Genomic DNA, 26,475 nt, shown 5'->3' on the forward strand with positions numbered 1-26,475 from the left:
TTCCTGCCGCTATAACAACAAATATGTACTAAAAAGTACGGAACCCTCAGGGTTCGTGTTGTTACATATTTGTTGTTATAGCGCCAAACCCTCGGTTAACTTCTTGTCGGTGTACGAGTATGATAAGGATCCTGACAGATTTTTTAGCCATTTTTTTGCGTTTTCCCATTTCGAGAACGATTTTATCTGCTCTATAGGTACAGTACAACCTAGGGTTGAACCCACAATTTTTGACCACCACACACATACATATGAAAGGTTAATACCTACACTAGTTTCTGTCCGAGAAAAATCTCTGTGTGCCCTAAAACGACGTCTTTCTTTGCGGTCTTGACTCTAAACTATTTTTTTTATAACCTGTAACTGCATATAAATAAACGTTTTTGTTCACAATTGGTCGAATGAAGGGAAGAGGCCTTTGCGCAGCTGTGGGACACTAATAGAATAGACAAAAAAACCTCTGATTGTACTTTAACACATGTCTTTCTTTCATTTCCAGGTGTGACACAGCCACCATGGGCGGCTCGGGCGTCTCCGACGAGTACACCCCCCCGCGGCTCTCGCGGCTGCTGCACGCGCTCCCCCATATCAACGTCACGCTACACCGCGTCAACGACACGTTTGCGCCCGACTCGCCCGTCTACCTCGAGGTCAGTGCTGTGACGTCACATGTTCCAGGTGTGACACAGCCACCATAGGTGGAAGCGTCTCTGGCTACACCCCCCCGCGGCTCGCGGCTGCTGCACGCGCTCCCCCACATCAACGTCGCGCTACACCGCGTCAACGACACATTCGCGCCCGACTCGCCCGTCTACCTCGAGGTCAGTGCCGTGACGTCACATGTTCCAGGTATGACACAGCCACCATAGGCGGAAGCGTCTCTGGCTACACCCCCCGCGGCTCTCGCGGCTGCTGCACGAGCTCCCCACATCAACGTCGCGCTACACCGCGTCAACCACTCGAGATCACTGCTATGACGTCACAGTGTTCCAGGTTTTTAGGTGTGACAGAACATAGCAGCCTCCAGAACTGTCGAACGCGTCGCGGAATGTGCCTGTTTGCAAAAGTTAATGAGGGCAGCGTGATTTAGGTACTAGAAACATTTACCAAATGAATAAAATTTTCGATACTTTCATCTATTAGGCGCCCAGTCGTTTATTTCTCAGTTCTGTAAAATTTTAATGATTGTGATGATCAAGATCAGTAGCCGGTGCAAAGTCAACGACACCTTCTTAAATAATTACCTCGTTAACCCGGAAAGAGAAGCGATTCGTTTGCGCCCAACTCATATCTAACGATGCAGTTTACAACGCGTTAGACGGTGTGTTGTACCAGAGCTAATAATGCCAGAATATTCGGAACGAGGTCTCTTTCCTTGGTTTGCTGTTTCCCGGTAAACAACGCATATTTGTTCAAATGAAATCCTACAAATCCATGGTTTTAAGAGCGCAGGAGACGTAATACTGTCGGATCAGTTCTTACACGACAAGTGTACGATGTCAAGTGGATCGGTGTGTTGGTGTCACGTGCACATGCCATACGCACTCAAAAGGTGTTATTGATTGCTTATGTTCTGTCAAGTTGTATGGACAAGTGCTTATTCTGCCACCCTGTTTCTTTAAGTCTTTGTACAGTTTCGATTGATATGACATTTGAGCACCGTTTGCTTATAAATATTGTTTTAATCTTTCTTTGAAGAGGCCATACTGGAAGGAAAAACACTTGCTTACAGTCAGCAGAAGAAGTTGCTAAGCGGGCCAGGTGTTCACAATGATCTTGACGCGACTTTATTGTTAAAAGAATAAGAGCGTGTCAAGGTAATTTTGAACACCTCGCCCGCTTAGCACCTTCTTCTGCTGACTGTACAACCAGTAGTGTTATTACTTTAGGGTGAGTTTTCCTTGCCACAAATACTTATAGATACGAGTTGTTATTGATTGTTAACAAGTTAACATGCTCAGAAATTGTTTGTACTTACAGTCAGCATCAAATACATAGTGGCCAAAGTGGCCAAATATATCGGTATCACAGTTTTATTACCATTAAAATAAGAATTATAGGTATTTGGACAACATACAATGAAGTCGTAAAATGTTCTCCTTATATAAATATGTACTTTAAAGTCTTAAATATGCAGAGTGCAGTTTAATCCGACTGGTTATCCAAAATGTAACTGTTTTTCTTCTCGTTTTCAGAGCCTGGGCATCCTCGGCTCAATACCCGGAGCATGGCTGATCCTGACCCTGACGGTGCTGCTCATCTACCTGCTGACGAGATGCTGCGACAGGAAGCAGCGCCCGCCCAGGAGCATCACCGCCCTGAAGGTCAGTTGTCAACACTTATTTTTAAGCAAACATTAAACTACACACTGCTTGACATTTTCGGATCCATATCCAATGACATGATAAAGCAACCGTCTCTTTTTGAAACCGCTCGGAAGAAGGACATTTTATCCTGTCATTGTCAGAGCCGGGGAGACGGTTAATAGGTCATCACAGGCCTTTCCGTCTATGGCAGACGATTTATGCATTGCTGTTTAGACAACGGGTTTGGTGACTGTGGAGGCCGATGCGTGAGCGGCACGACCTCCCACATTTTTGGCAGAGAAAGCTCATGCCACCTGAGGTTCCAGTCCCGGTTTGCTTTCTGCGACACTAAAGCATTAAACCAGGCTTGGTCGCATAACCTTCCCCCCTCCACAACACGCTTGCGCCATCAATGTGGTCGATTTCATATGCAGACATGTCTCGCTTAACACAGTCTTTAAAGTGCAGCATCAGTTAATAATAGGTACATACCTACTACTATTTATAGTGAGTAGTGAGTTAGCAATACCAATCTGTTTTGTAGGTGTATTCCCATTTGTTTATAGGTATGACGGCGGTCACGTGGGGAGGGACAAATAGGAATATACCGCTTTGTACTTATTATTTACTCATCACGTTCGATAACAGAATTGATGGTCCGGTTAAAATTATGATGATTAATGTGTAATTGTACTATAGTCTTTTATTCTGGACAGTTTATGCTTGATTTAAGCTAACTCTAAGCTAATCTAGTTCTGTTGGTGCTCCGACTTATATTTTACTTTTGACGAGAAATCCGCGTTAAAAAACGCATTTGACTAAAACCAGGGGTGCGAAACTCCTCCCGTCGGGCAAACTCGGCTCCGTTCGGCTCAGCATTGCTCCGAGCAATAATTATGGTTGACACAACTTGACGTCCCTTTGCGTGCACTACCACAGATAAAATAATTAGGCTTGAATTTTGACAAGCAAGCCGAAAGGGATAGTGCCATATATTAGAAAGGGACAGCATGATTCGACCCTGAACCGCTGTCAAACTTCGGTTTTGCAGGAAGTTTCCTTTCTGTACGGTAGTACTATTATTTATTCTGTGCTAAAACAAGTTTCGTGGCATAACAATCAGTTCGTTGACATAGATCCGATTCACGTTTAAACAATCAAAGTAATAAGAATAACACTCTATTAATACTGTGAACACAATCAGACTTCTCACAGTACGGTCACCATATGCTGCACGCGCAACGCTCAGCACGTCGTATGTGCTTTTAAAATGTCATTCAATTACATACCTTGTTCCCTTACATATAAGTTGCATAATTAAATGAATTTTTAAATGTAGATACGGTGATTGTAATTTGTGGTGCAGCAATATGGGATCGTTCAAGGTTTACGTCCCATTTAATGGTCCTCAATGTGTCAGCGATCCGTCTGAACCCATTAAATGTCGTTGGTATAAACATTAACATGGTAATGTGTTTTAGGTTAGAGTTTTTGATGAAACTTTCTCGTGTTGATTGGCTGTAAAAGTAAGGGCAGTGTAAAAACAATTAACGCATACCATTTATGTCATAAAGACTTGATCGTTTCGTAATTTTCGTTACCAAACGTCATTTATGATGAAAGTTTAAAATGCAAAGGAATAATAAATAATTAGTTATCCAGTTGAAATTTTACAACTGGATAATTCTATACTCTGTATCTTTAGGTATTTAAATAAAAGTAAACAAAATCTACCCTCAAATGGCTCCTTAAGCCAGTTGAGGGTAGATAAAACATAACAGGATCAAATAATGTAGGTTAAAGTCAGGTCGTTCAGTGACTGATCCAGGCGGTTTTATATTTGGTTGGTTAACCAATAAATGTTATAACTACCCGAAAATGTACAAATTGTCTGTTTACTTTTATTTAAATACCTAAAGATACAGACTATATAAATGTTTCCCTCTGTGGCAGGTTAGAAATATTGGTCATCTTTTCTGATGTGGCGTCAAGCTTGTAAATGTTTTTACAGCTCTCAAAGCAGGCTTTCATATGTCTCCTAACTTGCAAAATCACGCTTGCGAGGTACAGAGGTCATCCTTCTGACTGAACCACATGTTCACACATGTGGTTATGATATACGGGGTCCATCAAAAACGCATTAGGGGACCATTTGTTGAACAACTAGGTAATATTATCTCATTCTGTATGGATATGATGGTCGCACTTGATCTACGTGAATGACTGTGTACTTCTCTTTCAATCGCGATGTGTTAAAAAGTGACACTTATTCTATCACGTGGATAGTTATCCATAATGCTGCTGGTTACCTTTAACCTTAACCGTATTCCTTTGTCTTTCAGATAACCCTCATGATCTTATCAGTGCTGTGCTGCGGCGCGATAGGCGTGGGCCTCTTCGGCAACGACGACCTGCACAACGCCATGCTACAGAGCATCCAGGCTGGTAACCAGCTCGCGGCGCTGGTCAATACGGTGAAGAACCAGGTAATACGACCAGTGGCGTAGCTAGGGGGGGGCGGCGGGGGCGGCCCGCCCCGGGTGTCACCCATTTGGGGGGTGTCACCCCCCAAATGGGTGACACCCGACCGTGAACATCAGTAGTGCCATCTATAAAAATTCGTAAAACTGTGGCAGATTGCACAACCGCCATTAAGGAAATAATATACAACATGCCCACGAGGAACCCGAGAGATTTTGACAGAATATTCCTGATCATATTTAAAGACTAAAATGTCCTATAAACTGTTTTGGAATTCGCCTAGTTTCATAGTCCGGTAGCACCAGCATAGCAATGTGCAAATTGCAGAACATTCCCAAAAAGCGGAAACGTTCACGAGAATGTTCTCAGAACATGGAAATTATTGTTCCGCCATCTTAAATTTTTTCCAAAAAAAATTTTTTTTGACATAGGAATCTAGAGGCCTCTATCTCCCGCCATGCCAAATCTCAGCGCGCTCGCACCAACTTGAAAAAAATAAAAAAAAAAGTCGGCCTTTTTTTTTTTAATGCAGTTTGTTTTGTTTTGGGGCCCTCTATGACATTTGGTCGAGCACCCCCCACCTATCACGCACCGTTTAAAAGTTGCCATACAAAATAAAAGTGGCCAGTTTTCCCGCAATTGTAGCATTTTTCAAAAAAAAAACATTTTTGATAGGTATTTAGGGGATCCCGAGATTCCGTGGCCAAAATTTCAGCGCGTTAGTGCAAACTTGAAAAAATAAAAATAAAAAGTCGGCCATATTGAAAAAAAACATGGCGGCGTCAATATGACATTTGGTCGAGCACCCCCCACCTAGGTCTGACCGTATGGCCGGGCCGTCATACATTTTTCTGACCGGAAGCGGTAGACCAAAAGTCGGAATTTTCTGGGGGTAAGGATACTACACCTAAACTATCGTGAATATTCATGGTATAAACTACGATAAATAAATAAATTATTTTCTCGTTCTCGAGAACATTCTCAGAAGTTACCGAGAAATTCTCATGTGGAAAGTTTCGCAACTTTGGAAAGTTTTTTTAATTATGTGATTATTTCTGTAATTGACAAAAAAAAGTTAAAATTATTTTTGGGTGACAGTTTTACAAATTATAGCATTTACATTTTATGTACAAAAAATCGAAAAACGAGAAATTCTCATGTGGAAAGTTTCGCAAATTTGGAAAGTTTTTTTTTAATTGTAATTATTTCTGTAATTGACAAAAAAAAGTAAAAATTATTTTTGGGTGTCAGTTTTACAAATTATAGCATTTACATTTTATGTACAAAAAATCGAAAAACAATTTTATTTTGGCGAAATTGACGTAAACTCTTTTAGTATTTTTTCCTTATTTTGGCCTCAAATGCATGGTTAAAATCTCTCGGGGTTCCTGGTATGTAACAATAATATGTTGGTGCCTCGTAGGTTTTTTTATTCAGAAAGTTTTTTTTTTAATTATGTGATTATTTCTGTAATTGAGAAGCTATGTCACTATTTCTAATTGGGTGACTCTGGACTATTTGAAATTCATTGTGAAATGGGATTTTACAGAATCTCTTTGAAATCGCGCACTTGGCAAAAAAGTTTTTAATTTTTAGGTTTCCGTACCCAAAGGGTAAAACGGGACCCTATTACTAAGACTTCGCTGTCCGTCCGTCCGTCCGTCCGTCCGTCCGTCCGTCCGTCCGTCTGTCACCAGGCTGTATCTCACGAACCGTGATAGCTAGACAGTTGAAATTTTCACAGATGATGTATTTCTGTTGCCGCTATAACAACAAATACTAAAAACAGAATAAAATAAAGATTTAAATGGGGCTCCCATACAACAAACGTGATTTTTGACCAAAGTTAAGCAACGTCGGGAGTGGTCAGTACTTGGATGGGTGACCGTTTTTTTTTTGCTTTTTTTTCGTTTTTTTTTTTTTTTGCATTATGGTACGGAACCCTTCGTGCGCGAGTCCGACTCGCACTTGCCCGGTTTTTTTTTTTAACGTAAATTATTTGTATATCTTTCACGGGACAATGATGACTCGGACCTTTGGGAGGCGTGCGCGGAGCCCAGGCCAACATGTAGACCCTTATGACACTTATGAAATGTGGGTTACACCGAGCGGATGCTGTCCTTGCCCGTGTCATAGAACGCGCGCAGAGGCAACACCCGCCAGGGTGTGGACTATTGAGAGTTCATGGAATCTAAAATGAAAGCGATGGAGTAAATTGTGAGCTATGGAATATTAAACGTAATTTTATAATTGTATAATATTAAACATATTTTACAATTTTGATTGAATTTTGGGGTGACACTCACAATTTCCGCCCCGGGTGCCACCCATGCTAGCTACGCCACTGAATACGACGCCTTTTGGAACTTGACTAAACTTGGTACTTGATGGACTATTAGGCGGCTGACACTTTTTGGGGCAAGCATAATATATAATGTAAAACCCTTCCTGCTCCTGTCCCTACTTGCTTCCCTGTCCTTATTATTATTATTGAGTCCTACTGCTGGGCAAAGGCCTTCCCCCGTTTTCTCCATTCCTCCCGGTTTAGAACAGTCTTCGGCCATTCTTTTAAAAAGAATTCTAGCTCGTCTCGCCATTGCCGACGTGGTCTGCCAAATCCCCGTTTTTTTAGCTGGGCTGCCATTCTGTGGTAATCTTGGCCCACAGCTCACTCGGCATACGACATATATGGTCCCACTTAAGCTTTGCCGCATTCCGAACTACATCGATGGCTTGTGACTTCCCTGTCCTTAATGACAAATATTGTACACGGGGTAATTCCCGTGTCCGCTGCTTGAGGTTGCCGTGAGAGCTGCAGTAGGAGTAGACATAGACATAGTGAGTTGAGAGACATTAACATAGACATAGTTGAGCTGAGTATAAGGAGGATTCAAAATATTATTTATTCAAGAAGACCTAGCAAAAAATAGTCTGTTTACGAGCATCATGAAGCAATGGAGGGGTGTTGGTTTAATTCTCACACAGTGGTCTAATGTTGACAGTAAAAAAATGTCCAAGACTCACATGTATATTCAACTTTCTTTCACCACAGTCAAGCATCCTGGAAGAAGCGATGGGGTCCCGCGCCCGCGCGCCGCTCGCGCGCCTCGCGGACGCGCTGGACGCGCCCGTCTCCAACCAAACTGCGCTGGGAACGTTGCTGCGGGCGCTGTCCACTCTGAGGAACAATGCCTCCGCTGCGGCGTCCGCGGCCGATAATCTCAGGAGGCCGTTGGCGCAGCTCAATTTGGATGCTTTTATGAAGGTAGGATTCGGCTAAAATTAAAGATGGGTCTCGATTAAGAAGTGCCGCCGATGCATTGGATGCTCCGGTGTCCATAAGTACGGCGCTGGTGATGGAATAATGAAATCCCTTTATGATTGCAGCGCGCGTGGGTGTGGGAGGCGGCGCGCTGGGCGGGCGGCATGGCGGGCTGGTGCTGCGGCGGCGCGGTGTGCGTGGCGCTGCTGGCGGCCGCCGCGCGCCGCTCCAGGCGCGCCCTGCTGCTGCTTTGTGTAAGTCTAAAATGCCCAACGCCTAAACCAAAATAACTGTGTGCTCTGGCAGTGTGTGCAACGCTTAAAGCAAAATAACCGCTCTGGCATTGCGTTTCACTCAATTTTCGAGCACGCTTGAGTTGCGACTCTTCCCAGTAGTAATTGAATTACGGCATTGCGTGCGTGATAAAAAAATGTCATGGGTTAGAGAAGAACAATATTACTTGTGAATTTCCGATTTCAAAGAACGGTTTTGTAGAAGTGATAATTTTGTACCCAGTAGGGCTACCGCCAATACCGAAAATCGTCAATTGCGGGCATTTTTCTCTGTCACTCTAATTACGCCTTCATTGGAGTAAAAGAGTAAGATCCCCGCAATTTGCGAATTTCGGTTTTCGCGGTAGCCCCTCAGTACAGTTGGTACGCTAACGTAAGTATCCACTTTTTTATACAGGAAATACTTATACCAATGTGCAGTGGCGTAGCTAGCATGGGTGGCACCCGGGGCGGAAATTGTGAGTGTCACCCCAAAATTCAATCAAAATTGTAAAATATGTTTAATATTATACAATTATAAAATTACGTTTAATATTCCATAGCTCACAATTTACTCCATCGCTTTCATTTTAGATTCCATGAACTCTCAATAGTCCACACCCTGGCGGGTGTTGCCTCTGCGCGCGTTCTATGACACGGGCAAGGACAGCATCCGCTCGGTGTAACCCACATTTCATAAGTGTCATAAGGGTCTACATGTTGGCCTGGGCTCCGCGCACGCCTCCCAAAGGTCCGAGTCATCATTGTCCCGTGAAAGATATACAAATAATTTACGTTAAAAAAAAAAACCGGGCAAGTGCGAGTCGGACTCGCGCACGAAGGGTTCCGTACCATAATGCAAAAAAAAAAAAAACGAAAAAAAAGCAAAAAAAAAACGGTCACCCATCCAAGTACTGACCACTCCCGACGTTGCTTAACTTTGGTCAAAAATCACGTTTGTTGTATGGGAGCCCCATTTAAATCTTTATTTTATTGTGTTTTTAGTATTAATCTTATTTAAAGCCGCAACACGACTGATTAATTGACACGATTGTTCTCCCAGAAGGAGGTTCGTGGGGTATTTGACTATGGTACGGTCGTATAGAGGGTGGTCTCACGACCTCCAGAAAATTCCGACTTTTGGTCTACCGCTTCCGGTCAGAAAAATGTTCAACGGCCCGGCGTAACGGTGAAACCTAGGTGGGGGGTGCTCGACCAAATGTCATAGAGGGACCCTGGCAGTTTTTGAAGCCACCATTTTTTTTTCAAAATGGCCGAATTTTTTTTTTTAATTTTTTCAAGTTTGTCCTAGCGCGCTGAAATTTTGGTCACGGAATCTCGGGGTCCTCTAGATTCGTATGGGGAAAAAAAATTTCGAAAAAATCCAAGATGGCGGAAAAAATGGCCACTTTTATTTTGTATGGCAACTTTTAAACGGTGCGAGATAGGTGGGGGGTGCTCGACCGAATGTCATAGAGGGCCCCGAGACAAAACAAACTGCATTTAAAAATTTTCAAACGGGCCGACTTTTTTTTTTAATTTTTTCAAGTTGGTCCGAGCGCGCTGAGATTTTGCATGGCGAGAGATAGAGGCCTCTAGATTCCTATGAAAAAAAAAATTCGGAAAAAATCCACGATGGCGGAAATAATGGTCATTTTAATTTTGTATGGCAACTTTTAAACGGTGCGAGATGGGTGGGGGGTGCTCGACCAAATGTCATAGAGGGCCCCGAGACAAAACAAACTGCATTTAAAAATTTTCAAAATGGCCGACTTTTTTTTTTTTTTTTTTTTCAAGTTGGTCCGAGCGCGCTGAGATTTGGCGCGCGGCGAGCTAGGGGGCCCAAGATTACCATGTGAAAAAAAAAATTTGGAAAAATCCAAAATGGCGGTGGACACGGGCAAAATTCAAATTTCCAAGTAGGTTAAGCGAGCCCGAAGGGCGAGCTTCAGGCCGGGAGGCCGAAGGCCGACCCCGCGGAGGGCCGTCAGGCCCGGAGCTTCACCCCGAATGTCCAAGCGTGCCCCACCCCCAGTAATTTTGGGCGAGGCCGAAGGCCGAGCTGCGGGAATGACGAACAAAGCAAAATCCTATACAAAAAGTGTGTTAAGCGAGCCCGAAGGGCGAGCTTCAGGCCGGGAGGCCGAAGGCCGACCCCGGCGGAGGGCCGAAGGCCCGGAGCCGCCACCCCGACTCCCAAAACGCGAGGCCGAAGGCCGAGCTGCGTAAATGCAGTTCCTCCAAGCGGTCTACAAAGTCAACTGTCTTGATAAGCGAAGCCGGCGGGCCGAAGGCCCGACGGCGAAGCGTCGAGGCTCGCGAAGGCCGAAGGCCGAGCTCCGCGTAGGGCCGAAGGCCCGAAGCGTCACACGAGAGGGGGAAGTTGGAGCTTAAACACGACCCAAAAGGAAAAGTGTCTTAGACAAGCGAAACGGCGGGCCGAAGGCCGAAGGCCGTAGGCCCGACGTGAGGTTGTCAAGACACTTTTACTATTGGGTCGTGTTTAAGCTCCAACTTCCCGCTTACCCCCCAAAGCAAAACCAACCCTCCAAGTGTTTTAATAAGCGAAGCGGCGGGCCGAAGGCCCGACGCTGAGCTTCGGAACCCAGCGAAGGCCGAAGGCCGAGCTCCGCGTAGGGCCGAAGGCCCGGAGCGTCCCTTTAGATTTCCCATGCACGCGAGGCCGAAGGCCGAGCTGCGGGAATGAAGTGCTCGCACGCGGATCTTTCCGTCCTAACAAAAGTAGAAATTCATTTCTCTTTCCCTTTGGAAAACAAAACTACGGCACCAACAACAGCACAAACAACAGCACCAACAACAACAACACATAAACAACAATACCAACAACAGCACAAACAACAACACGCGCACCGCGGGGCCCTCGGGCCCCGCGCACTGGGCAAAATCTAGTTAATCTTATTTAAAGCTGCAACACGACTGATTAATTGACACGATTGTTCTCCCAGAAGGGGGTTCGTGGGGTATTTGACTTTGGTACGGTCGTATAGAGGGCGGTCTCGTGACCTCCAGAAAATTCTGACTTTTGGTCTACCGCTTCCGGTCAGAAAAATGTTCAACGGCCCGGCGTAACGGTGAAACCTAGGTGGGGGGTGCTCGACCAAATGTCATAGAGGGACCCTGGCAGTTTTTGACGCCGCCATTTTTTTTTCAAAATGGCCGACTTTTTTTTTTTAATTTTTTCAAGTTTGTCCTAGCGCGCTGAAATTTTGGTCACGGAATCTCGGGGTCCTCTAGATTCGTATGGAAAAAAAAAATTTCAAAAAAATCCAAGATGGCGGAAAAAATGGCCACTTTTATTTTGTATGGCAACTTTTAAACGGTGCGAGATAGGTGGGGGGTGCTCGACCGAATGTCATAGAGGGCCCCGAGACAAAACAAACTGCATTTAAAAATTTTCAAACGGGCCGACTTTTTTTTTTTAATTTTTTCAAGTTGGTCCGAGCGCGCTGAGATTTGGCATGGCGAGAGATAGAGGCCTCTAGATTCCTATGAAAAAAAAAGTTTTTGGAAAAAATCCACGATGGCGGAAATAATGGTCATTTTAATTTTGTATGGCAACTTTTAAACGGTGCGTGATAGGTGGGGGGTGCTCGACCAAATGTCATAGAGGGCCCCGAGACAAAGCAAACTGCATTTAAAAAAATTCAAAATGGCCGACTTTTTTTTTTTTTTTTTTTTCAAGTTGGTCCGAGTGCGCTGAGATTTGGCATGCGGCGAGCTAGGGGGCCCAAGATTACCATGTGAAAAAAAAATTTTGGAAAAATCCAAAATGGCGGCGGACACGGGCAAAATTCAAATTTCCAAGTAGGTTAAGCGAGCCCGAAGGGCGAGCTTCAGGCCGGGAGGCCGAAGGCCGACCCCGCGGAGGGCCGTCAGGCCCGGAGCTTCACCCCGAATGTCCAAGCGTGCCCCACCCCCAGTAATTTTGGGCGAGGCCGAAGGCCGAGCTGCGGGAATGACCAACAAAGCAAAATCCTATACAAAAAGTGTGTTAAGCGAGCCCGAAGGGCGAGCTTCATGCCGGGAGGCCGAAGGCCGACCCCGGCGGAGGGCCGAAGGCCCGCAGCCGCCACCCCGACTCCCAAAACGCGAGGCCGAAGGCCGAGCTGCGTGAATGCAGTTCCTCCAAGCGTTCTACAAAGTCAACTGTCTTGATAAGCGAAGCCGGCAGGCCGAAGGCCCGACGGCGAAGCGTCAAGGCTCGCGAAGGCCGAAGGCCGAGCTCCGCGTAGGGCCGAAGGCCCGAAGCGTCACACGAGAGGGGGAAGTTGGAGCTTAAACACGACCCAATAGGAAAAGTGTCTTAGACAAGCGAAACGGCGGGCCGAAGGCCGAAGGCCGTAGGCCCGACGTGAGCTTGTCAAGACACTTTTACTATTGGGTCGTGTTTAAGCTCCAACTTCCCGCTTACCCCCCAAAGCAAAACCAACCCTCCAAGTGTTTTAATAAGCGAAGCGGCGGGCCGAAGGCCCGACGCTGAGCTTCGAAACCCAGCGAAGGCCGAAGGCCGAGCTCCGCGTAGGGCCGAAGGCCCGGAGCGTCCCTTATGAGTTCCCAAGCACGCGAGGCCGAAGGCCGAGCTGCGGGAATGACGTGCTTCCACGCGGATCTTTTCGTCCTAGCAAAAGTACAACTTTATTTCTTTTTCCCTTTGGAAAACAAAACTACGGCACCAACAACAGCACAAACAACAGCACCAACAACAACAACACATAAACAACAATACCAACAACAGCACAAACAACAACACGCGCACCGCGGGGCCCTCGGGCCCCGCGCACAGGGCAAATACTAGTTAATCTTATTTAAAGCTGCAACACGACTGATTAATTGACACGATTGTTCTCCCAGAAGGGGGTTCGTGGGGTATTTGACTTTGGTACGGTCGTATAGAGGGCGGTCTGGTGACCTCCAGAAAATTCCGACTTTTGGTCTACCGCTTCCGGTCAGAAAAATGTTCAACGGCCTGGCGTAACGGTGAAACCTAGGTGGGGGGTGCTCGACCAAATGTCATAGAGGAACCCTGGCAGTTTTTGAAGCCACCATTTTTTTTTCAAAATGGCCGACTTTTTTTTTTTAATTTTTTCAAGTTTGTCCTAGCGCGCTGAAATTTTGGTCACGGAATCTCGGGGTCCTCTAGATTCGTATGGGAAAAAAAATTTTCGAAAAAATCCAAGATGGCGGAAAAAATGGCCACTTTTATTTTGTATGGCAACTTTTAAACGGTGCGAGATAGGTGGGGGGTGCTCGACCGAATGTCATAGAGGGCCCCGAGACAAAACAAACTGCATTTAAAAATTTTCAAACGGGCCGACTTTTTTTTTTTAATTTTTTCAAGTTGGTCCGAGCGCGCTGAGATTTGGCATGGCGAGAGATAGAGGCCTCTAGATTCCTATGAAAAAAAAAATTTTTGGAAAAAATCCACGATGGCGGAAATAATGGTCATTTTAATTTTGTATGGCAACTTTTAAACGGTGCGAGGTAGGTGGGGGGTGCTCGACCAAATGTCATAGAGGGCCCCGAGACAAAACAAACTGCATTTAAAAAATTTCAAAATGGCCGACTTTTTTTTTTTTTTTTTTCAAGTTGGTCCGAGCGCGCTGAGATTTGGCATGCGGTGAGCTAGGGGACCCAAGATTACCATGTGAAAAAAATTTTTCGGAAAAATCCAAAATGGCGGCGGACACGGGCAAAATTAAAATTTCCAAGTGGGTTAAGCGAGCCCGAAGGGCGAGCTTCAGGCCGGGAGGCCGAAGGCCGACCCCGCGGAGGGCCGTCAGGCCCGGAGCTTCACCCCGAATGTCCAAGCGTACCCCACCCCCAGTAATTTTGGGCGAGGCCGAAGGCCGAGCTGCGGGAATGACCAACAAAGCAAAATCCTATACAAAAAGTGTGTTAAGCGAGCCCGAAGGGCGAGCTCCAGGCCGGGAGGCCGAAGGCCGACCCCGGCGGAGGGCCGAAGGCCCGGAGCCTCCAGCCCGACTCCCAAAACGCGAGGCCGAAGGCCGAGCTGCGTGAATGCAGTGCTTCCAAGCGTTCTACAAAGTCAACTGTCTTGATAAGCGAAGCCGGCGGGCCGAAGGCCCGACGGCGAAGCGTCGAGGCTCGCGAAGGCCGAAGGCCGAGCTCCGCGTAGGGCCGAAGGCCCGAAGCGTCACACGAGAGGGGGAAGTTGGAGCTTAAACACGACCCAATAGGAAAAGTGTCTTAGACAAGCGAAACGGCGGGCCGAAGGCCGAAGGCCGTAGGCCCGACGTGAGGTTGTCAAGACACTTTTACTATTGGGTCGTGTTTAAGCTCCAACTTCCCGCTTACCCCCCAAAGCAAAACCAACCCTCCAAGTGTTTTAATAAGCGAAGCGGCGGGCCGAAGGCCCGACGCTGAGCTTCGGAACCCAGCGAAGGCCGAAGGCCGAGCTCCGCGTAGGGCCGAAGGCCCGGAGCGTCCCTTTAGATTTCCCATGCACGCGAGGCCGAAGGCCGAGCTGCGGGAATGAAGTGCTCGCACGCGGATCTTTCCGTCCTAACAAAAGTAGAAATTCATTTCTCTTTCCCTTTGGAAAACAAAACTACGGCACCAACAACAGCACAAACAACAGCACCAACAACATTACCAAAAACAACAGCACAAACAACAGTACCAACAACAAACAACACGCGCACCGCGGGGCCCTCGGGCCCCGCGCACAGGGCAAAATCTAGTAATCTTATTTAAAGCCGCAATCCGATGATTGATTGACACGATTGTTCTCCCAGAAGGAGGTTCGTGGGGTATTTGACTATGGTACGGTCGTATAGAGGGTGGTCTCACGACCCCCAGAAAATTCCGACTTTTGGTCTACCGGATTCTGTCAGAAAAATGTTTGACGGCCCGGCCAAACGGTGGGAGGTAGGTGGGGGGTGCTCGACCAAATGTCATAGAGGGACCCTGGCAGTTTTTGACGCCGCCATTTTTTTTTCAAAATGGCCGACTTTTTTTTTTTAATTTTTTCAAGTTTGTCCTAGCGCGCTGAAATTTTGCTCACGGAATCTCCGGGTCCCCTAGATTCCTATGAACGAAAAATTTTTGGAAAAATGCTACACGTGCGGAAAAACTGGCCACTTTTATTTTGTATGGCAACTTTTAAACGGTGCGAGATAGGTGGGGGGTGCTCGACCAAATGTCATAGAGGGCCCCGAGGCAAAACAAACTGCATTTCAAAAAATTCAAACGGGCCGACTTTTTTTTTTTAATTTTTTCAAGTTGGTCCGAGCGCGCTGAGATTTGGCATGGCGAGAGATAGAGGCCTCTAGATTCCTATGAAAAAAAAATTTTTGGAGAAAATCCACGATGGCGGAAATAATGGTCATTTTAATTTTGTATGGCAACTTTTAAACGGTGCGAGGTAGGTTGAGGGTGCTCGACCAAATGTCATAGAGGGCCCCGAGACAAAACAAACTGCATTAAAAAAATTTCAAAATGGCCGACTTTTTTTTTTTTTTTTTCAAGTTGGTCCGAGCGCGCTGAGATTTGGCATGCGGTGAGCTAGGGGACCCAAGATTACCATGTGAAAAAAAAATTTTGGAAAAATCCAAAATGGCGGCGGACACGGGCAAAATTAAAATTTCCAAGTGGGTTAAGCGAGCCCGAAGGGCGAGCTTCAGGCCGGGAGGCCGAAGGCCGACCCCGCGGAGGGCCGTCAGGCCCGGAGCTTCACCCCGAATGTCCAAGCGTACCCCACCCCCAGTAATTTTGGGCGAGGCCGAAGGCCGAGCTGCGGGAATGACCAACAAAGCAAAATCCTATACAAAAAGTGTGTTAAGCGAGCCCGAAGGGCGAGCTCCAGGCCGGGAGGCCGAAGGCCGACCCCGGCGGAGGGCCGAAGGCCCGGAGCCTCCAGCCCGACTCCCAAAACGCGAGGCCGAAGGCCGAGCTGCGTGAATGCAGTGCTTCCAAGCGTTCTACAAAGTCAACTGTCTTGATAAGCGAAGCCGGCGGGCCGAAGGCCCGACGGCGAAGCGTCGAGGCTCGCGAAGGCCGAAGGCCGAGCTCCGCGTAGGGCCGAAGGCCCGAAGCGTCACACGAGAGGGGGAAGTTGGAGCTTAAACACGACCCAATAGGAAAAGTGTCTTAGACAAGCGAAACGGCGGGCCGAAGGCCGAAGGCCGTAGGCCCGACGTGAGGTTGTCAAGACACTTTTACTATTGGGTCGTGTTTAAGCTCCAACTTCCCGCTTACCCCCCAAAGCAAAACCAACCCTCCAAGTGTTTTAATAAGCGAAGCGGCGGGCCGAAGGCCCGACGCTGAGCTTCGGAACCCAGCGAAGGCCGAAGGCCGAGCTCCGCGTAGGGCCGAAGGCCCGGAGCGTCCCTTTAGATTTCCCATGCACGCGAGGCCGAAGGCCGAGCTGCGGGAATGAAGTGCTCGCACGCGGATCTTTCCGTCCTAACAAAAGTAGAAATTCATTTCTCTTTCCCTTTGGAAAACAAAACTACGGCACCAACAACAGCACAAACAACAGCACCAATAACAACAACACATAAACAACAACACTAACAACAGCACAAACAACAACACGCGCACCGCGGGGCCCTCGGGCCCCGCGCACAGGGCAAAATCTAGTTAATCTTATTTAAAGCTGCAACACGACTGATTAATTGACACGATTGTTCTCCCAGAAGGAGGTTCGTGGGGTATTTGACTATGGTACGGTCGTATAGAGGGTGGTCTCACGACCTCCAGAAAATTCCGACTTTTGGTCTACCGCTTCCGGTCAGAAAAATGTTCAACGGCCCGGCGTAACGGTGAAACCTAGGTGGGGGGTGCTCGACCAAATGTCATAGAGGGACCCTGGCAGTTTTTGAAGCCGCCATTTCTTTTTCAAAATGGCCGACTTTTTTTTTTTAATTTTTTCAAGTTTGTCCTAGCGCGCTGAAATTTTGGTCACGGAATCTCGGGGTCCTCTAGATTCGTATGGGGAAAAAAAATTTCGAAAAAATCCAAGATGGCGGAAAAAATGGCCACTTTTATTTTGTATGGCAACTTTTAAACGGTGCGAGATAGGTGGGGGGTGCTCGACCGAATGTCATAGAGGGCCCCGAGACAAAACAAACTGCATTTAAAAAATTTCAAACGGGCCGACTTTTTTTTTTTAATTTTTTCAAGTTGGTCCGAGCGCGCTGAGATTTTGCATGGCGAGAGATAGAGGCCTCTAGATTCCTATGAAAAAAAAAAATTTTGGAAAAAATCCAAGATGGCGGAAATAATGGTCATTGTAATTTTGTATGGCAACTTTTAAACGGTGCGAGATGGGTGGGGGGTCCTCGACCAAATGTCATAGAGGGCCCCGAGACAAAACAAACTGCATTTAAAAATTTTCAAAATGGCCGACTTTTTTTTTTTTTTTTTTTTCAAGTTGGTCCGAGCGTGCTGAGATTTGGCATGCGGCGAGCTAGGGGGCCCAAGATTACCATGTGAAAAAAAAATTTTGGAAAAATCCAAAATGGCGGCGGACACGGGCAAAATTCAAATTTCCAAGTAGGTTAAGCGAGCCCGAAGGGCGAGCTTCAGGCCGGGAGGCCGAAGGCCGACCCCGCGGAGGGCCGTCAGGCCCGGAACTTCACCCCGAATGTCCAAGCGTGCCCCACCCCCAGTAATTTTGGGCGAGGCCGAAGGCCGAGCTGCGGGAATGACCAACAAAGCAAAATCCTATACAAAAAGTGTGTTAAGCGAGCCCGAAGGGCGAGCTCCAGGCCGGGAGGCCGAAGGCCGACCCCGGCGGAGGGCCGAAGGCCCGGAGCCTCCAGCCCGACTCCCAAAACGCGAGGCCGAAGGCCGAGCTGCGTGAATGCAGTGCTTCCAAGCGTTCTACAAAGTCAACTGTCTTGATAAGCGAAGCCGGCGGGCCGAAGGCCCGACGGCGAAGCGTCGAGGCTCGCGAAGGCCGAAGGCCGAGCTCCGCGTAGGGCCGAAGGCCCGAAGCGTCACACGAGAGGGGGAAGTTGGAGCTTAAACACGACCCAATAGGAAAAGTGTCTTAGACAAGCGAAACGGCGGGCCGAAGGCCGAAGGCCGTAGGCCCGACGTGAGGTTGTCAAGACACTTTTACTATTGGGTCGTGTTTAAGCTCCAACTTCCCGCTTACCCCCCAAAGCAAAACCAACCCTCCAAGTGTTTTAATAAGCGAAGCGGCGGGCCGAAGGCCCGATGCTGAGCTTCGGAACCCAGCGAAGGCCGAAGGCCGAGCTCCGCGTAGGGCCGAAGGCCCGGAGCGTCCCTTTAGATTTCCCATGCACGCGAGGCCGAAGGCCGAGCTGCGGGAATGAAGTGCTCGCACGCGGATCTTTCCGTCCTAACAAAAGTAGAAATTCATTTCTCTTTCCCTTTGGAAAACAAAACTACGGCACCAACAACAGCACAAACAACAGCACCAATAACAACAACACATAAACAACAACACTAACAACAGCACAAACAACAACACGCGCACCGCGGGGCCCTCGGGCCCCGCGCACAGGGCAAAATCTAGTTAATCTTATTTAAAGCCGCAATCCGACTGACTGATTGACACGATTGTTCTCCCAGAAGGGGGTTCGTGGGGTATTTGAGTTTGGTACGGTCGTATAGAGGGCGGTCTGGTGACCTCCAGAAAAATCCGACTTTTGGTCTACCGCTTCCGGTCAGAAAAATGTTCAACGGCCTGGCGTAACGGTGAAACCTAGGTGGGGGGTGCTCGACCAAATGTCATAGAGGGACCCTGGCAGTTTTTGACGCCGCCATTTTTTTTTCAAAATGGCCGACTTTTTTTTTTTAATTTTTTCAAGTTTGTCCTAGCGCGCTGAAATTTTGGTCACGGAATCTCGGGGTCCTCTAGATTTGTATGGGAAAAAAAAATTTTGAAAAAATCTAAGATGGAGGACAAAATGGCCACTTTTATTTTGTATGGCAACTTTTAAACGGTGCGAGATAGGTGGGGGGTGCTCGACCAAATGTCATAGAGGGCCCCAAGGCAAAACAAACTGCATTTCAAAAAATTCAAACGGGCCGACTTTTTTTTTTTAATTTTTTCAAGTTGGTCCGAGCGCGCTGAGATTTGGCATGGCGAGAGACAGAGTCCTCTAGCTTCCTATGAAAAAAAAATTTTTTGGAAAAAATCCAAGATGGCGGAAATAATGGTCTTTTTAATTTTGTATGGCAACTTTTAAAGGGTGCGTGATAGGTGGGGGGTGCTCGACCAAATGTCATAGAGGGCCCCGAGAGCAATAAAACTGCATTTAATTTTTTTCAAAATGGCCGACTTTTTTTTTTTTTTTTTTCAAGTTGGTCCGAGCGCGCTGAGATTTGGCATGCGGTGAGCTAGGGGGCCCAAGATTACCATGTGAAAAAAAAATTTTGGAAAAATCCAAAATGGCGGCGGACACGGGACAATTCAAATTTCCAAGTAGGTTAAGCGAGCCCGAAGGGCGAGCTTCAGGCCGGGAGGCCGAAGGCCGACCCCGCGGAGGGCCGTCAGGCCCGGAGCTTCACCCCGAATGTCCAAGCGCGCCCCACCCCCAGTAATTTTGGGCGAGGCCGAAGGCCGAGCTGCGGGAATGACGAACAAAGCAAAATCCTATACAAAAAGTGTGTTAAGCGAGCCCGAATGGCGAGCTTCAGGCCGGGAGGCCGAAGGCCGACCCCGGCGGAGGGCCGAAGGCCCGGAGCCGCCTCCCCGACTCCCAAAACGCGAGGCCGAAGGCCGAGCTGCGTAAATGCAGTTCCTCCAAGCGGTCTACAAAGTCAACTGTCTTGATAAGCGAAGCCGGCGGGCCGAAGGCCCGACGGCGAAGCGTCGAGGCTCGCGAAGGCCGAAGGCCGAGCTCCGCGTAGGGCCGAAGGCCCGAAGCGTCACACGAGAGGGGGAAGTTGGAGCTTAAACACGACCCAATAGGAAAAGTGTCTTAGACAAGCGAAACGGCGGGCCGAAGGCCGAAGGCCGTAGGCCCGACGTGAGGTTGTCAAGACACTTTTACTATTGGGTCGTGTTTAAGCTCCAACTTCCCGCTTACCCCCCAAAGCAAAACCAACCCTCCAAGTGTTTTAATAAGCGAAGCGGCGGGCCGAAGGCCCGACGCTGAGCTTCGGAACCCAGCGAAGGCCGAAGGCCGAGCTCCGCGTAGGGCCGAAGGCCCGGAGCGTCCCTTTAGATTTCCCATGCACGCGAGGCCGAAGGCCGAGCTGCGGGAATGAAGTGCTCGCACGCGGATCTTTCCGTTCTAACAAAAGTAGAAATTCATTTCTCTTTCCCTTTGGAAAACAAAACTACTACACAATTACAACAGCACAAACAACAGCACCAATAACAACAACACATAAACAACAACACTAACAACAGCACAAACAACAACACGCGCACCGCGGGGCCCTCGGGCCCCGCGCACAGGGCAAATACTAGTTTGTTGTTATAGCGGCAACAGAAATACATCATCTGTGAAAATTTCAACTGTCTAGCTATCACGGTTCGTGAGATACAGCCTGGTGACAGACGGACGGACGGACGGACGGACGGACGGACGGACGGACGGACAGCGAAGTCTTAGTAATAGGGTCCCGTTTTACCCTTTGGGTACGGAACCCTAAAAATTAAAAACTTTTTTGCCAAGTGCGCGATTTCAAAGAGATTCTGTAAAATCCCATTTCACAATGAATTTCAAATAGTCCAGAGTCACCCAATTAGAAATAGTGACATAGCTTCTCAATTACAGAAATAATCACATAATTAAAAAAAAAACTTTCTGAATAAAAAAACCTACGAGGCACCAACATATTATTGTTACATACCAGGAACCCCGAGAGATTTTAACCATGCATTTGAGGCCAAAATAAGGAAAAAATACTAAAAGAGTTTACGTCAATTTCGCCAAAATAAAATTGTTTTTCGATTTTTTGTACATAAAATGTAAATGCTATAATTTGTAAAACTGACACCCAAAAATAATTTTTACTTTTTTTTGTCAATTACAGAAATAATCACAATTAAAAAAAAACTTTCCAAATTTGCGAAACTTTCCACATGAGAATTTCTCGTTTTTCGATTTTTTGTACATAAAATGTAAATGCTATAATTTGTAAAACTGTCACCCAAAAATAATTTTAACTTTTTTTTGTCAATTACAGAAATAATCACATAATTAAAAAAACTTTCCAAAGTTGCGAAACTTTCCACATGAGAATTTCTCGGTAACTTCTGAGAATGTTCTCGAGAACGAGAAAATAATTTATTTATTTATCGTAGTTTATACCATGAATATTCACGATAGTTTAGGTGTAGTATCCTTACCCCCAGAAAATTCCGACTTTTGGTCTACCGCTTCCGGTCAGAAAAATGTATGACGGCCCGGCCATACGGTCAGACCTAGGTGGGGGGTGCTCGACCAAATGTCATATTGACGCCGCCATGTTTTTTTTCAATATGGCCGACTTTTTATTTTTATTTTTTCAAGTTTGCACTAACGCGCTGAAATTTTGGCCACGGAATCTCGGGATCCCCCTAAATACCTATCAAAAATGTTTTTTTTGGAAAAATGCTACAATTGCGGGAAAACTGGCCACTTTTATTTTGTATGGCAACTTTTAAACGGTGCGTGATAGGTGGGGGGTGCTCGACCAAATGTCATAGAGGGCCCCAAAACAAAACAAACTGCATTAAAAAAAAAAAGGCCGACTTTTTTTTTTATTTTTTTCAAGTTGGTGCGAGCGCGCTGAGATTTGGCATGGCGGGAGATAGAGGCCTCTAGATTCCTATGTCAAAAAAAATTTTTTTTGGAAAAAATTTAAGATGGCGGAACAATAATTTCCATGTTCTGAGAACATTCTCGTGAACGTTTCCGCTTTTTGGGAATGTTCTGCAATTTGCACATTGCTATGCTGGTGCTACTGGACTATGAAACTAGGCGAATTCCAAAACAGTTTATAGGACATTTTAGTCTTTAAATATGATCAGGAATATTCTGTCAAAATCTCTCGGGTTCCTCGTGGGCATGTTGTATATTATTTCCTTAATGGCGGTTGTGCAATCTGCCACAGTTTTACGAATTTTTATAGATGGCACTACTGATGTTCACGGTCGGGTGTCACCCATTTGGGGGGTGACACCCCCCAAATGGGTGACACCCGGGGCGGGCCGCCCCCGCCGCCCCCCCCTAGCTACGCCACTGCCAATGTGGGTACTTACGTTGGGGCATATATATTGTACCGAATATTATCCTTTTTGTTTTCCATTTCACCAGTTACATACGGGTCGACGCGAGGTGCCAACTAATTGTTTAGGCTCGACACTTAGGGCTGATTTAGACTAAGATGGCGCGCGAACTCGCATGCGATTTCAGTTACATTGTGGACTGTTGGTCACGTCCAATTCAACTGACCGCTCAAAACCCGCAATGTAATAAAACTCGCATGCGAGTTCTCGCATCGTCTAAATTAGCCCTAAACTGTACGTTTGTGTGTTCAGGTGGGAGCCCTGGGCGCGCTGGTGGCGTGCTGGCTGGCGGGCGCGCTGCTGACGGCGGGCGCGGCGGCGGCGGCCGACGCCTGCCAGGACCCCGCCGCCGCGCTCGCCAACTACGCCCCGCACAGGCTGCCGCTCGACGTGAGTCTACCCAACAAAAGCTCAAGAAGATGACATATATGTCGGGAATTGTGGGCGTATCATACTATCGGATGCACATCAGAACCTGCAATCGTGGATGACGAGGGCTTTCAATGAAATACGATATTCAATTCGCAGTCTTTATTGGACTAGAGTCTAGACTGATTACAAATCATACCACGCGTTACACATCTTATCCAAAGCAAACCAGTGGATTAGACCCAGGAACCGCCATAGACGTCATCTTCTCCCGTTAGTTCTCATCGTGCTCTCTTGAAGAATGATTGACAGCATAACTTCAATTGTTCTCGATTGCATTTGTTTTGACAGCGCACTCTATGACGCCTTGGCGGAACTGCGCCGAATGCCACTCAAGTGTAGTGCAACACCCTAGTTTGCTCTATTTGTCAAAGGCTGCGCGATAAAACGCCTCTTGAAAACGATAGATGGCACAATTCAGCCATTCTCCGACATATATATTGTTATCAGTTCTCACTCCACTTGTTGACTATTCCAGATGGTGCACTACTACTTATCGTGCAAGGTGTCCCGCGAGAACATCCTAACAGCCGAGCTGCGTAACGCCCAACGTGCGGTGGTCGCCGTCCGTCAGGCCCTGGCTATACTGTCGCGCGGCGCGCCACAACTGTTCAACGACCCTGGTAATATGTCTGTCTCACTCTAACTATATCATCCTGTTTTCTACCAGCATGTTGACATCCTGATGGAGCTGGGTAACGTAACGCCCAGCACGCCGTGGTGGCGGTGAGGCTCTGGCTATACCGCCGCGCGGCGCGCTGCAACTGTGCAACGACCCTGGTAATATGCCTGCCTCATTCTAACTATATCATGCTATCTTCTACCATCCTGTTGACATCCTGATGGAGCATAATGCCCAGCGTACCGTGAGGGCGGTCAGGCTCTGGCCATAATGTCACGCGGCGCGCGACAATAGTTCAACGATCCTGGTAATAAGTAGAAAGAAACAAGATTTTCTATTACTCCCTATCCATATCCCTAGAGGTAGTCGGGATTTGGTTCCCGGAATGTATGCCGAATTTTGATTTGATTGATGGGTGATGGCCCATCCCCCATCAGTGATGGGGGATGGGGGACTACGCTTTAAAACTGCTCGTCGTCCGCTTACGACGAGAACCTAAATGTGATCTATATTGACTTTTGTCGGTGTTCTGTAGACGGAGAAGAGTTTACCAAAACTCGGTCACGAGGACTCATGTGTCGGGCCGTCCGTAAGCTTTTTTAATGATTTGAATTCTCCCAGTTGTTACATGTTGCGAAATTTTTACGGCCGTTGTAAAGTGCTATGTAGAACAAACTCTACATATAATTCATCTAATGCCATAGAAGTACAATAGTACGAATAGAGATGAAATGGTTGAGTCGGGAGATGACCGAACGAGATGTTCTTATGATACTTTCAGCAGGAGTAGCAGAGAAAGCGTTATTATTGTTTGTTCTTGTCACAGTTTCACATGTTTCTTATTCCCCACTGTAAATTTAGTATGTTTTATCATATGCTGGGTAGCAAATATCCTGACCAAATTACGTTGATCGTTTTTGGTATGTTGTCAGGAATGTTAAAACGTCTTTAATTTTGTCGCATTGCGTAATGTTCTGTCCCTCACTGGCGCATGCGTATAGTAACATCTATAGAAAATAACTAGATCTTTGTCTAATGTTAATATTTATGATGAATGTATATTTTCAGCGCTGCAGCCAGCACTGGGAGCGCTCGGCGCTGGCACGGGCGAGGCGGAACGCGCTCTAGTATCGCTGAGCGGCGCGCTGGAGTGCCGCATGGCGCGCGCCTACTTCGTGGCCGGCGCCAGGGCCGCCTGCGACGCGGGATTACAGGTATAGTTTGTAGCTTTCTAATAGACCGCGACGGCTAATCCTTTGTCTATTGTTAAGTAACGCCACGTGCCCCAACCACCTGCATAAAAAATCGTTCGTTCACTCTACCCAGGTAATTGAATTACAACTCCTATGGAAATTGCGATAACATTCAAAATTAACTAATGGATAAATATTTTGTTAGGATGTGTGTGGTCCGTTCAACTCGAGTCGAACGCTACAGAACCAGTCTAAAATGTGTCATCGAGATGCGTAACAAAGGCGCGTTATCGGAGAGCGCACCTGCACTGGTTTTTTGAGCGTTAGACTAGCCCGCGCTCAGGTGCCAAATAGAATAATTAAGACCCTTTTTTGCAGGTAAGTAGCACGTGCGGTTTTACTTAACAATAGACAAAGGATTAGCCGTCGGGGTCTATTAAAAAGCTACAAACTATAACATACTATTCGTGTGCGTTCATACGCGAAACGCACAGAAATATCCACAGAATAACACAATCGTAATTACATTACTAGTTCTCTACTGAACTCGTCTGCACCGCACGCTTGTGCGTACAGCGAGCGTGTCATCAACTTTGAAGTTAACGCCCGTAAAGTTTTATGAATAAGGGGGTTAATGTATACATATGAATATATTCTTCCAGGCGTTATCGCTGCAGCTGCTGGCAGCCATCGCGGCCGGCTTCCTCTTCACGGCCATCGTTCTCGTCGACTCGCATGCCTGGATCTACATTAACACCAAGTACGTATTGTTTTTTACTTATACATTTGTTAGCCTGTAAGGGGAGGAAGAGGTCTTTGTCCAGCAGTGGACGTCTTTCGGCTGAGATGATGACGATGAAGGCTCGAAATTTGAAAAGCTAATTATGTCACTATTGTATACAATAGTTTTTAAGGTTCCGTACCCAAAGGGTAAAAACGGGACCCTATTACTAAAACTCCACTGTCCTTCTGTCTGTCTGTCTGTCTGTCTGTCTGTCACCAGGCTGTATCTCATGAACCGTGATAGTTAAACAGTTGAAATTTTCACAGCTGATGTATTTCTGTTCCCGCTATAAGAACAAATACTAAAAAGTACGGAACCCTCGGTGGGCGAGTCCGACTCTTACTTGTCCGGTTTTTTGCTAGAAATAATTTGAAATAATCAAACATACGAAGTGCAGTCCGAGCGGTAAAAAGTTCGTTAATGTCTTGTTTTCTAACGTTTGGGAATTCTTGTCCGCGGCGGGAGGAATTTAGTTATATTCATTATAGTTCACTGAAGTGTTGTATAATTATAATATAGTTGTGTCGAGAACTCCATAGAAAGTAGTATTTTAACATAATTTGGTCTCTTCTTCTTCTTCTTCAACCTAGCGTTTTCCCGGCCTAGCGCCAGGGTCCGCTTTCCTGCTCAGTCTTCTCCACTTTGCCCGGTCTTCGGCATCCTCAGGTGTGAGATTGTTCTCTTCTATGTCCGCTGTCATGACGTCCAGCCAGCGATTCTTAAGCCTATCGCGGCGGCGTGATCTAGGGCCTATAATTTGGTCTATGAAGTTTTAATTCAAAGACGAGTAGAATAAAAGCGGACCTATAGTCCGACAAGAAATTGTAGAAAATTATCGGCGCCACTTCCTACGTAACTGTCACATTTTTGACGTAAAATGCTTAAAC

At 46.8% G+C, this 26,475-nt stretch overlaps 1 protein-coding gene across 1 annotated transcript in view; it reads left to right on the forward strand.

Moving 5' to 3' along the window:
• LOC134791684 (protein tweety) overlaps positions 1-26,475 on the forward strand; it is a 141,401-nt gene that overhangs the window by 110,766 nt on the left and 4,160 nt on the right. Inside the window, exons 4-12 of the mRNA XM_063762780.1 lie at positions 500-650; positions 2,196-2,324; positions 4,649-4,792; positions 7,840-8,052; positions 8,175-8,303; positions 22,813-22,950; positions 23,468-23,612; positions 24,680-24,825; positions 25,467-25,564. Coding sequence (XP_063618850.1) covers positions 516-650; positions 2,196-2,324; positions 4,649-4,792; positions 7,840-8,052; positions 8,175-8,303; positions 22,813-22,950; positions 23,468-23,612; positions 24,680-24,825; positions 25,467-25,564 — 1,277 coding nt within the window. The 5' untranslated portion in view covers positions 500-515. The remainder of the gene's footprint in view (positions 1-499; positions 651-2,195; positions 2,325-4,648; positions 4,793-7,839; positions 8,053-8,174; positions 8,304-22,812; positions 22,951-23,467; positions 23,613-24,679; positions 24,826-25,466; positions 25,565-26,475) is intronic.

Source organism: Cydia splendana, chromosome 6 (assembly GCF_910591565.1).
Source record: "Cydia splendana chromosome 6, ilCydSple1.2, whole genome shotgun sequence".
Taxonomy (NCBI): domain Eukaryota; kingdom Metazoa; phylum Arthropoda; class Insecta; order Lepidoptera; family Tortricidae; genus Cydia; species Cydia splendana.